Source organism: Thermobia domestica, chromosome 1 (assembly GCF_964235325.1).
Source record: "Thermobia domestica chromosome 1, izTheDome1.hap1.1, whole genome shotgun sequence".
NCBI lineage: Eukaryota > Metazoa > Arthropoda > Insecta > Zygentoma > Lepismatidae > Thermobia > Thermobia domestica.
This window is the reverse complement of record NC_137454.1, coordinates 398,025,273-398,038,417: the sequence shown is the minus strand read 5'-3', so window position 1 is coordinate 398,038,417 and position 13,145 is coordinate 398,025,273. Positions and strand designations below refer to the sequence as shown.

General features: G+C 39.2%; 1 protein-coding gene across 1 annotated transcript in view; it reads left to right on the top strand.

Annotated features, from left to right (window-relative positions):
- The first annotated feature begins 4,039 nt into the window (after positions 1–4,039).
- The window catches only part of LOC145682948 (uncharacterized), a 666,209-nt gene continuing 657,103 nt past the window's right edge, over positions 4,040–13,145 (top strand). Inside the window, exons 1-2 of the mRNA XM_081754309.1 lie at positions 4,040–4,225; positions 5,055–5,266. Of these exons, the coding sequence (XP_081610435.1) occupies positions 4,040–4,225; positions 5,055–5,266 (398 nt within the window). The remainder of the gene's footprint in view (positions 4,226–5,054; positions 5,267–13,145) is intronic.

Sequence of the window (13,145 nt, the reverse complement as noted above, 5' to 3'; positions counted from 1 at the left end):
TGCTGCAAAACGTAATGCGCATACACTTAACAGTGGCTCTACTTGTAAAAGAACTGTAATATAGGCCTACAGAGCTCTGAGTCAAAGGAGACGATTTACATAATTTCCGCGTTGTTACCAAGTTTGCACTAACCTTTAGGAAGACATTCAATATAATCAGACCCACGAACTGAAAAATTGAATTTCCCAGGTAGATTTTTAACCTTATACCACTGAAAGTTTTATTCCAGAAGAACTGTTTACATACACAAAACATAATCGCAGGATAATTAGGACTTTAAGATCTGTGAGCCAGTCTTTCCTTCAAAAGCATTATCCTAATTGCTTGCCATAGGAACAGCTGAGAAAGAACAAAGACTCATGCGGATAACGTTTCTTCTTTGTTTTGTTCTCTAGAAGCTTCTAGACGTCTCTATCGGAGCACCTGCGAGGCTCTATTACGTAAATTGCAGGATGTACTATGTTTCTTGGCAAGAGAGTGCTTAGCAACGCCATATTGGTTTTCTATTTCTTTTACGGTAGATGGCAGAATGAGCTTTGGTTGCTTCCTTTGATGTGAGAAATCGAAAATTTCCTTACGCCGTAAGTGTATCGTAAGTTTTCGCAAAGAAAAAAGGAAAAAAATTAAGCTCAAGCTTTAGTGCCAAAAGAAACAAGGCTTTCTTTCTTGGCGTTAATTAATTTCTTAGTTAAAAGATTGTTCATCCTCCTAATAGAATCTTTTTTTTAAGTTTAACGTCCCACGTGTATCCTCCGAGGTTAAGGAAGACGACAATAATAATGAAAATGAATGAAATGGTAAGATGAAAAAAAGTGAGACAACTCTCAGAAAACCCACACACACACTCTTTGTCCACCACAAAGCCCACTTGGCGCGAGCTGTGATTAGGGCTGTTCCGATAATCGAGTAAACGATAACAATTCGGTAAAATTTCAAAACCGCTTCGTCGATAAAGAATTTTAATTTTATCGAATTATCGAACTTCCGCAACTCTCGAAATGTTCGAGACTCGAGATTTTCGAGACACTCGAAGTGTTCGAGACTCGGAATGTTAGAAACATTCGACGAGTTTGAGACACTCGAACTGTTCGTGAGTCTCGAATTGTTTGAAAGCAGTAAATACTGAAAGATCTTAGTATGATTGCAATTTATCGAGTCGTTTGAATATTTTGAAAAGTTTTGATTATCGGAGTGTTTAGAAGAAACAATGCAATCGAAGTTATCATAGGTGTACAGCACATGTACTACATATATGCAGTGTGTTCATTTTAAAAGTTGCCTCTCTTGAAATGAAGTGAAAGAAAAGTTTTTCCCCACAAGTCTTAGATACTCGTAACTTCGATAATATTCGAACTTTCGATAATGCCCGAAACTTCGATAGTACTCGAAATTTCGATAATACCCGAAACTTCGATCATTTCAGATACTCTAACGCTTTCGAGTAACCGATGACAATTCGATAAATTTTCACTCCCGAAGTTCGATAGGTCCTCAGCCTTATCGAACACCCCTAGCTGTAATCAAATCAGAAACCCCACGCACCAGACATGATCACCCTACCACTAAGCCACAACTCACCTTCTTAAAACCCTTTGGAGTTCTAGTACCTATTGTTAGGTACTAAAGTAGTGACTTCATTATTCGATTTAAAAAGAAACAATAAAGCTTTTTACTTCGTTTTCTCTTTTTCAAATCTAGAGGCATTCTAGAACACGTTACATATCGTTTCAGGCCTTTCTTCTTCGAGACATGGGAGGTGATGACGTCATAACTTAAAAAAATATTTTTTGTTAGGCTTATTTTTGTTATTTTTGGCGGGCTTACTTTTGCACCTAGAAGATTTAAATTTTGCACAAACATTCAGTCCACTGAGTGGTATTTATCAGATTTTTTCAGGTCTCTGCGTTAACACAGGGTGGTACAAAGGGACAAAAAGTTTAAGAAAGGGATATTTTAACCAAAAATCCATTCCTTTGCGATTTTCCGCCTAAGATAAATGCTGGAGACATGTGAGTAGTATCGTTGGAAAGGAAGTTCTATTCTGAAGAGAATGATGTACGAACCACAATCCTAGGATAAATAGAAATGTCTCACGAAATTTTTACTTGAGATTTTGTTTTATTGAGATCTGGGGTATTGTGGGGTATATTATTTTATGGCGGGCTTACTTTTGCACCTAGAAGATTGAAATTTTGCACAAACATTCAGTCCACTGAGTGGTATTTATCAGATTTTTTCAGGCCTCTGCGTTAACACAGGGTGGTTCAAAGGGACAAAAAGTTTAAGAAAGGGATATTTTAACCAAAAAATCCTTTTCTTTGCGATTTTTCAGCCTCAGATACATGATGGAGACATGTGAATGGTACCGTTTAAAAGTCAGTTCTATTCTGAAGAGAGTGATTGGCGGATTATGATCCTAGAGTAAATAGGGATGTCTCAGGATTTTTTTTTTTTTTTTTTTTACCTGAGATCAGGGTCTTTTGCGGTAATCTGAGGCATTGTGAGGATTATTGATAAATATTTTTTTTTGCCCGTACTATTCGAAATAGAAGCTTAAAATTTTGTACACACATTTAGTACACTCCTCAGTATTTTCAGGTGATTTTCAGGTCTCTGCATTAATACAGGGGGTCCAGATGGGGCTCGAAATTTAAAAATAATTATTTGCAGAGAAAAAGCCTGATTTATCTCAAAATTTCTCAGGGACATGATAGGGAAATGTAAATGGTACCATTTGAAAGGTTGCTCCATTGTGAAAAAAAAAAACGAGGTATGAACCATGATCCTGCGATAAATAGGGATGATGCTGTAGCCGCTTGACTGAAAGTCTATAATTTATCTTTAAAGAAAGCCGGAATTTAAAATGGTTAAGAGCCTAGCATACTAAAAAGATACAAAATTTACCATTTTTTTGCTTGTTTTCATAAGTGAAAGGAGATAATGAAGTGCAACTTACCACAATCATAGATAATGTTATTGCACAAGAGGAAATATGAACCTAAAGAATTTTCAGCGTTGCCATCCATAGAAATTACAGTGTTGCCAGAATAACATTTCCCCCAAAATCTAAGTTAATGCAGCGACTAGACGAAGAACTCAACTGCATTTGATTACGTATCCATGTTGTCTTGGAATTCTGTAAACTACTTTTTAAATAATAGTTGTATTTAGTTTGTAATAGAATAGTTTTAACACACAGTTATTGAAATTAAATAAAAAATGTTATTCAAAAAGTAGTTCACACAATAGCAAAGCAACATGATAGGTAATCAAATGCAGTTGAGTTCGTTCCTCTAGTCTCTGCCTTAACTTAGATTTTAGGGGAAATGTTATTCTGGCAACACTGTAATTTCTGTGGATAACAACGCTGATAGTTCTTCAGGTTCATATTGTATGTTGCAGAAAAACAATATCTATGAATGTGATGAGTTGCATTTCATTATCTTCTTTCACTTATGAAAAACAAGCAGAAAAGAATAATGGTAAATTTTGTATTATTTTTAGTATGAGAGGCTCTTAATACATATTCATCACTGGCTATAAGTGGAGTTGTAAAAAAAATAGTTTTTGTTTAATAAAAACGTGGTAGTTCTTACATTTTTCAATACAACAATTTCTTTGCTTCTTCTTAAATAACGCTTGGGCTAAACAACATTGAAGATTGTTTGAACGAGTAGAAAATACTACGTCCTTCCTATACCATTCACAGTACAATGAAACCTGTCTGTGTTGGTCACCATCGGTTCTACTGAAAAGTGCCCGAATTAGACAGATGGCCAACTTACAAAAAATAAATGAATTTTTGAAGCAACATCTATTATAGATTGTTAATATCGACGTACTGTATACAATGCGACAATTGAAATCGAGACTGATTTTTTTCTCAACATGTGGCGCAGCTGTGCAAGTAAGCTGTGGTGCAAACAGAAGAGGAATAATTCATGAGTAACCGATACCAAGCTTATTTATCTTGACTGACAGTTATGTGTGTGGGCATGGTGAGCATAAATAGGTGTTAAGCTGCGTCGTGAGTTCAATATGGAACAAAGAGCAAACATCAAGTTTGGTTTGCACGTGGGTAAGACTGCCTCAGAAACTTGTGCAGCAAGTGTATGGAGCCACTTATTTATCCCGTGTGCGTGTATTTGTATGGCACAGGCCTTTCAGCGAGGGGAACATTCGGGTGCAGCAAGGACAGTGAGAACACAGGAATTGGTGCAGAAAGTGAGGCCACTGATCACGGAAGATCAAAATGCAACACTGATGATCCTTGTGAAGATTCGCACGTGAATAAAGAAACTGTGTGGTAAATAATAACGCATGATCTCAACAAGAAGAAGGTGTGTGCCTGTTAGTGCCTTATCCTTAACAAATGACCAACTAAGTGAGAAGGTTGATCACTGCAAAAAGCTGATTGCTACCACAAATAGGGACCCTATCTTCCTTCTGAACATCGTTACTGGGGATGAGATATGGGTTTTTCAACATGACTCGTCGACAAAGCCTCAGAGTTCAGAGTGGAAGTCTCTTGATTCTCCACAAGCGAAAAAAAACTGCTGGGCAGTGGATAGGATACTTTTCTTAAGAACACCATTCCAGTTACAATGGACCTTTGGAGCGATGCCATCAAACAATGAAATGTTGGATAATTGCTGCACTTTAATAACTGAATTCGTTTCGTAATAAGAACGAACACAGAAAACACTTTCTCCAACTCCCCATTGATGTTCATGGTTACTTTTATGATGCTCTTATGAAATGTATTTTATACTCTGTTAATCTCACCTGCAACCTATTCCAAGTTTTTGTGCCTGCGCAATATTCAACTTTGTAAATGCGTCAGTTGGCTCCGTGCCACCCTGTATTTTAACTGTTCTTTCTGACACGTCAGTTTTATTACTACTTCACGAGGCATTTTTACAAAAGAAAAAAATCAGTAAAATTAAATTTTTCCTTATTTATTTTGTAATTCACTAATTCATCAGTACTAATTTATTTTATAGTTACAACGTATTTTTTCAGTTTCTTATTTTTCATTTTATATTTATTCCAGATGGCTGCCGGAGGTGGCCCTGGGCCGGGATTTCCCTCCCCTCCTCCAGGCCTGGGGCCAAGGCTCCCGCCTCAACCTCAACCTCCACCATTGCAGTCCCGTCATCAGTCAGAACCCGACATCCCTCAGTTAACGGAGGAGGAGAGGAGAACCATCTTGGAGGTGCTTCAGAGGGATGAGTTTCTTCGGCGACAGGATTACCTTCGAATCATGTGAGTACATATCCTGATGCACAATTAACAGCATAATGCGTGTAATTGCAAAAATTGGAAATTTTGTTTGTTTATTTGCTTATAGTTCAACTTACTAACTAACTAACTAACTCTATGGCCTATGGAACCCGGAGGTTCAGTGCCGCGTTCACAAAAGCTCTCCACTGACTTCTATCCTTAGCCAATTGGATCCAGTTTCTACTTTGTATTCCTATCTCTGCGAGATCCATCTTAATATTATCCTCCCATCTGCGCCTAGGTCTTCCTAATGGTCGTTTTCCTATGGGTCTACCAGTCAATACTTTGAAAGCGTTTCTACTTTCTTCCATTCTAGCTACATGACCTGCCCACCTAAGCCTCCTAGACTTGACGACCCTAACAATGTTGGGTAAACCGTATAAACTATGTAGTTCCTCGTTATGAAGCTTCCGCCATTCCCCATTCTCGTTCCTCTTGGGTCCGAATATTCTTCTCAGGATCCTGTTCTCAAATACTTTCAGTCTATGTTCTTCCCTCAGAGTAAGCGACCATGTTTCGCAACCATACAGAACAACAGGCATGATTATCGTTTTATATATTTTAAGCTTCAAATTCCTCGACAGAATTCGCGACGACAAGAGATTTTGAACCGAATAGTAACACGAATTCCCTGCTTTTAGTCGACATTTAATTTCTTCGTGAATATGATTTTCGTCTGTTAATATTGATCCTAAATATTTGAAAGTATCCACTTTATCAAAAGTATTATTTAATATTTTAACGCCTCCACAATTTGCCGTATTACGGTCCCGACGCACTTCCATGTATTTAGTTTTCTCTGCATTTACTTCTAAACCCATGTCCCTGCAAGCGTTTAATAATATCTCTGCATTTATTTCTACTGTTCTCATATCATCCCCTATTAAATTTACATCATCAGCATATGCCATAACCTGGTGAATGCCGTTCAACTCTAGGCCCTGGTTGCTATCTTTGATTTTCCTTATGGCGTATTCCAGCACAAAGTTAAATAATAATGGCGACAACGCATCTCCTTGTTTCAGGCCATTTTCGACGTGGAAGCTCGTGGACAAAAATTTTCCTACCCGGACTTTACTTTGGGATTCACTTAAACATATCTTAATTAATCTAATTAGCTTTCTCGGTATTCCAAGCTCTGTAAGAACGTTGTATAATGTTTCTCTCCTAACCGAGTCGTAAGCCTTTCTGAAATCAATAAATAGTTGATGTACCGGGGTATTGTATTCCCACTTCTTTTCGAGTATTTGGCGAATGGTAAATATTTGGTCGATAGTTGATCGATTTCGTCTAAATCCGCACTGATAATCTCCAATAATTTCATCTGCGTATGGGGTCAATCTTGCTAACAGAATATTTGAAAGGATTTTATAGGATGTATAAACTATAGTTCAACTTACTTTTATATATTAGGCAGCAACATTACATGACGCATAAAGTTTTAAATAATATTCGAATGATGACATAGTTAGATTTATTACCTTTTAGTGTTGAAGACCAGGAGTCCCATTTTCACTAGGACCGTGTGCGATTCGAATCCCACGTGAAGCGTGGGACAATTCTTGTTGCCTGAAAATAGACGTTAAATTCAAAACTAACAGACCGAATCAGGGTGGCATCCTACCGAATCAGAATGCTACTTAGGGTGGCATTCTCCTAGCGAGTCAGAGTACTACTCAGGGTGGCATTCTCCGACTGAATCAGAGTGCTACTCAAGGTGACGTTCTCCTAGCGAATCAGAGTGCTACTCAGGGTGGCATTCTCGCACTGAATCAGAGTGGTATTCAGTGTGGCATTCTCCTACTGAATCAGAGTGCTATTCAGGGTGACGTTCTCCTAGCGAGTCAGAGTGCTACTCAGGGTGTCATTCTCCTAGCATTTTCAGGAGACAGTTAAATGACAGTGGAAACTTCTAGAAATTTGTTGAGTCATGAATTGCAAAGTCACGTATTAACATTTAGTAAAGCACGCAAACGGCTTATATATATATATTGCAATATTCTATACGTGTTCCCAACACCACGTACTGGATATAAGCAACTTCAGACGACAATCACGAAGAAGACGTCCTTGACCATCGTCAGCAAATGTCAAATTACAAAGATTAACGAAGTCAGCCGAAATTTCAGGATAAAAGAAGCAGAAGGCATCAGTCTTCAATGATTTATCATTCTCACCACTCTCTAGGACGTTTGGTCTCTGAGAGATCCTTCGCTTGGACGCCTGGTCCTTGCAATAACCTCACCACTCTCTTAGACGTCTGGTCTTTGAGTTTTATCCTCCTCTCTAGGACGCTAGGTCTCTGAGAGGTACCTACTACAAGTACACTCCTTGACCGCAAAAGCCTTTGGTCCTGTCACCCTAGGACGCTCGGTCCCTGGGTTCGTACAAACTCACCAACAAACTAAATATCTAACAAGGGAACCTTCCGAAAATGATAGTTGCAGTGAAAGATGTGGCCTATGCCAATTGAAAGAGCTGTAACAGAGATGAGCATTCCCAAAAAATTAGCTGCCCATAGCAATAGGTTCAAGAAATATAAGGGGTGGAATTTCGGGAAACAGCAAGGTTGGACAAGGAGGAAAAGAGCAAATTCCGCAAAAAAGGGGGCACGGCAAAATACAATGCGGACAAGTGATGTATAGAAAGAGACTTGCCACAATAGGGAACAAGTGGAGGCCACCAGTGGGGTTAACAGTGTTGCCAACTGCAATGAAAAGTACATGTTTTGCAAAGAGCACTATATGTAGTGAGTGCAATATTCAGTGTCATGTAGAACATAAGATATGGCGTGTATAATCAGTGGTATAATCTAACAAAAGAGAATAAAAAAAACAGAAGTACGAAAAATACGGAAAAGACGAAGTTGGCCATAATGCGCCACATTTGATCACGAGCTGTGCATATTAGAATGAACAAAACAAGAAGCACCGACTATGCAGGAAACCGACGTACCTAGAGTCGAAAAGAAAAACGAGTTCCAAAGTTGGCAGCACTGGCCATGAAAATCCAGACAAGTCTAATATAGTTAGACCACTCGCTTCACAAAAAGAAAATTCCGGCAACAGGCATTAGCCTTCGCATCATTTGTACATGCTCGTCCACATTGTACGTGCAATTGTTCGATGAGACAATGGTCCAAACAGAAGATACATTTGCAGTGAACATAGCGGAATACTGCCAATCTGTCATACATGGTACAATGATCGCCTGTGAATGTCTCGAAACAGTACTCTAGAGGTGTCGGAACCTTTGGTGGTCTTTCTATCATATATCCACACCAGTAGAAAGCAAACATAATCAAAGGCTTGATCTGCTGTGTGTTGCTGTCTGCAGTACTATCACCGCCTATATGATGTATCCAGAGTGTCCCACCTAACTCTGCGACTGAAATAGTTTCAAAGCGAAAAAAAAAATGTGACACATCCAGTTGTGCAGGAATGTACCCATGTCAGCGGGCGAGAAACTTCTGTGAGACTCAAGTGCCCCCAAGTCCCCCATCATAGGGTCCCAGGGGCCAACTTTAAACTTTCAAATAGCACCATCGGTCGAGTTATATTTCTTTCGATAAATCATGGAATATGCAACAACGCATATCAGAAATATTTACTATATGGGATTTCAAAATGGCCGCCAAAAATATATGCTCGGTGACAAGAAAAACGTGCATTTTTGGCGGCCATTTTGAAACCCGTGCTTCATATGGCAAATGTTTCTGTTGTATCTATCCAGAGAAATATCATCTGCCCCTGTTCCCATTTGAAATGTTGCGGTTGACCCCTCGAGCCTTATGATGGGGACCCTGGGGACTTGCTTCTTACAAAGTTTTCTTTTCCCTCGACATGAGTACATTCCTGTGCAATTGGATTTGCAACATCTCTTTTCGCTTCGCAGGAATTTGAGATCACAATGTTCGATGCCATGTTAAGACACAACATATATTTGTGGCGGCCATTTTGAAAAACATGCTCCATATAGCAAATGTTTCCTATATGTGTTGTTGCACATTCCATGATCTATCGAGAGGGGTACCACTCGGTCCCTGTTGCCATTTGAAAGTTTGAAGTTGGCTCCTGGGGCCCTATGATGGTGATCCTGGGGGCACTTGCTTCTCACAGACTTTTATCATCCCCTGACATTGGTACATTCCTGCACAACTGGATCCGTCACATTTTTGTTCGTTTCTCAAATATTTCAGGTCACAAAGTTTGGTGGGACACCCTGTATATTCCCACATACGACCCAACCATGACATAATGTTTACTTCTATTATAGGTTGTTGACTCAACCCAACCATTTCATGTTCCCCGACTTGGCATTGCCTCAATCACTCTAGCATTGATGCATTCCGAGTGATGCCTGTTGCCGGAATTTTCTTTTTGTGAAGCGAGTGGCCTAACTATATTAGACTTGTCTGGATGTTCATGACTAGTGCTGCCAACTTTGGAACTCGTTTTTCTTTTCGACTCTAGGTACGTCGGTTTCCTGCATAGTCGGTGCTTCTTGTTTTGTTCATTCTAATATGCACAGCTCGTGATCAAATGTGGCGCATTATGGCCAACTTCGTCTTTTCCGTATTTTTCGTACTTCTGTTTTTTCTATTCTCTTTTGTTAGATTGTACCACTGATTATACACGCCATATCCTATGTTCTACATGACACTGAATATTGCACTCAATTCATATAGTGCTCTTTGCAAAACATGTACTTTTTATTGCAGTTGGCAACACTGTTAACCCTACTGGTGGCCTCCACTTGTTCCCTATTGTGGCAAGTCTCTTTCTATACATCACTTGTCCGCATTGTATTTTGCAGTGCCCCCCCTTTTTTTTTTTTTTTTTGCGGAATTTGCACTTTCTTCCCCTGTCCAACCTTGCTGTTTCCCGAACTTCCACCCCTTATATTTCCTGAGCCTATTGCTATGGGCAGCTAATTTTTTTGGGAATGCTCATCTCTGTTACAGCTCTTTCAATTGGCATAGGCCATATCTTTCACTGCAACTATCATTTTCGGAAGGTTCCCTTGTAAGAAGAGTTTAGTATTTGATGTAATTATTATTACTATATAGGAGGAAATCTTATAATAAAAGATGATTGGGAAAGTTCAAAATTCCTGTATACCACTTTTAAGCTCTACCCTAGAAAAGAATTCTGCAATATAATATGGCCTTTTGGATATAACGCTCAGTTTGAGAAAGAGAATGGAAAATAGTAGCCTAAGGGCTCGTTTATATGGTACCATACCGGTATTTACAGCATAGTTTTCATCAAAAATGACTAGTGCTTTCGTATTTTGCTGACCTCTTATTACAATAGAAGTTGGAAACATAAAGAAGAAAATGGAGATTTTAATTCAGAAAATACTGTTTGTTACCGGAAACTTAATTCAAATTATCGTTAACTTGAGTTGAGTTGAGTTTGAGTTTTACGTCCCGTTCAGCAGCGAGGCTATATGAGACGTGGACCTACTGATTAACGTGGAATCCGAACCACATGAGCTCCCGCCGGGAATCGAACCCGGACCTCCCACGCCAAAGGCGCGTACGCTAACTCGTTAACTTGAATTCTATGGAGGACGAAGTGGTTCCTTTCTATGGAGGACGGCGTGGTTCCTCTTAATTCCCCTCTCGCTTGTGGACGTCCATGACTGCAGCGTTTTGAAAATATTGTATTGTTAAAGACTGAAAGGAAGGCGTCCGTTTCATTTTCTATGGAATAGCGTATTGTTTTTATTATGTATTGATGTTTGTAGTCTGTTTTGCCCCTTCCCCGTTTTCCTGCCACCAAACCGTTTAGCATATCCCTCATGACATACTTCCTTCGTAGCCAATGTCCCAACTAGTTTCTCTTCCTCTTCTTACTAATATGTAAAATTGTTCTTTTTCCCCACCTTTTCTAACACTTATCATTTCCGCTCGATCCAGCTAATTCCCTCCATTCTTCTACCCACCCACATTTCGAAAGATTCCAGTCCTTTTTCATCTTAATTGCATAATGTCCATTCTTCTGACCCATACAGTACGATACTCCACACGAAGCATTTTATGAGTCTTTTTCTCAATGTTTTATTCAAGATCCTACACAATAGACTTTTCTTCCTCCTAAAGTCTTCTTTTGCCATTCCTATTCTTGCTTTTATTTCACGTTCACATTTCACATCATTACTAATAATACTACTCAGGTATCGAAAACTAGTCAACTGTTCTATTTTCTTCCCTAGTACTTCTATATTTGACACTGACCCCTGCGTTCAAATCACCCACAGCCGTGCCGTGGAAAATCAGCGCCCGGGGCGAAAGTATATGACGGGACGGCGCAGCCGTACATATGAGTCCAGCCGCGAAGCGCCACCATGGTTGGAAATTTTCAAAAATAAACACTGCTTTTCCTTGATTTTAAACACTTTCCATTACTTCTGTTGCTGATCTAAAATATAACTAATTTTTCGTCTCTCTTTTTTTCTTTTTTCCTTCCGAATTTTCCGCCTCCCACGGCACGACACTATAATCATTATGGCTTTGGTCTTTCTAACATTTATTTTCATCCCATATTCTTCACAGCCCTTCCTCAAGTTTTCTAACATCTAATTGATTTATCAAACCTTTCACTGATCAGCCTTAATAATCTAATTGCATCTCTTGTGCCCTTACCTCTCCTGAAGCCGAACTGTTCTGACTTAGCTTTTTTTTATTTGTTCTTCCATATAAGCTTCTGTTCAGAGTTCGAAGCAAAATTATTACTGCATGAGATATGAGATTAATAGTTGTATAATCCTCACATCTCTTTGGGTTCGATTTCTTAGGCAAATAGGCATCGTCTTCAAGAAGTGTGTTCACTCTACTGTTTCATATATTGAATTGTACAGTCGGAACAATTATTTCTTGCCCGTGTCTCTCATTTTCTTAATGAATTCGATTGGTACAGTATGTATCCCAATTGCCTTTCCATTCCTAATCCTAGGTTACAGACAAATAATTATTAATTCAATTTGCCTAAGCAAAATTTCAGCTCTGTTCAATTGCACTAAAACCGGCTTTGCCCTACTCTTCCCACCGGTATAGCTAAAAAAAATCAATCCCTATGCGTATGAATTTTGTAACTGTGATGGGCTTCTTCAGTTCGAGGAGAATCGGAACTGTTATCGCCGGCACTAATTCTGTAAAATTTGACTGAATTGTACTTTACTGAATATTGTCAGTACGGTGTTGTGCCATTGTTGGGGTTGGCTCGCCTTTTAGTGCAGGGCTATTCAGTGCGTTCGCAACGCGTTTTTGCGGCTCATGCATATGCTTCAAATACGCTGATCATGTATTTAAATGTCGCTACTAACGCGAAAGCAATAAAACAGAATACCTCGGCTCGAACGTATTTGGTGCGTTTCGGAACAATTGACCGCTTGCTGTTTCGGAATCAGTAAAAGAAGGAAAGAAAGGAAAGACGTGTTGCCAGGCAAGGGGATTTTTAGCAAGACCTTAATGTCTTTTCACAATAAACCAACTGAAGCAGGTTATTCTGATTCTACCCTTCCGATGCGGGAAACTCTGACTGGCTCACAGTATGATTTATAACTCTGGTAAAAGTAAAATTACCGAGTAGCCACCTCGAACGCGTTTGCTGCGTGGAGTTAACGCATCGGAAATGCATACTTGACTAGCCATAGCCTTACAGTCACCATGTCTTTGCTCATAAACAATGAAACAAGTTTCTATGTTCAACCTTACTTCTTTGGGAGAAATAATCCTTTCTATGGATCTCCATTTTTTTTCTCGTTTTTTCCCGACGTCTACCCACCATAAGGACACTTCTTGGCTCAGCACTCTCGTGTTGAACACATTTTCGGATTTTGTGCTGATTTTCTTGTC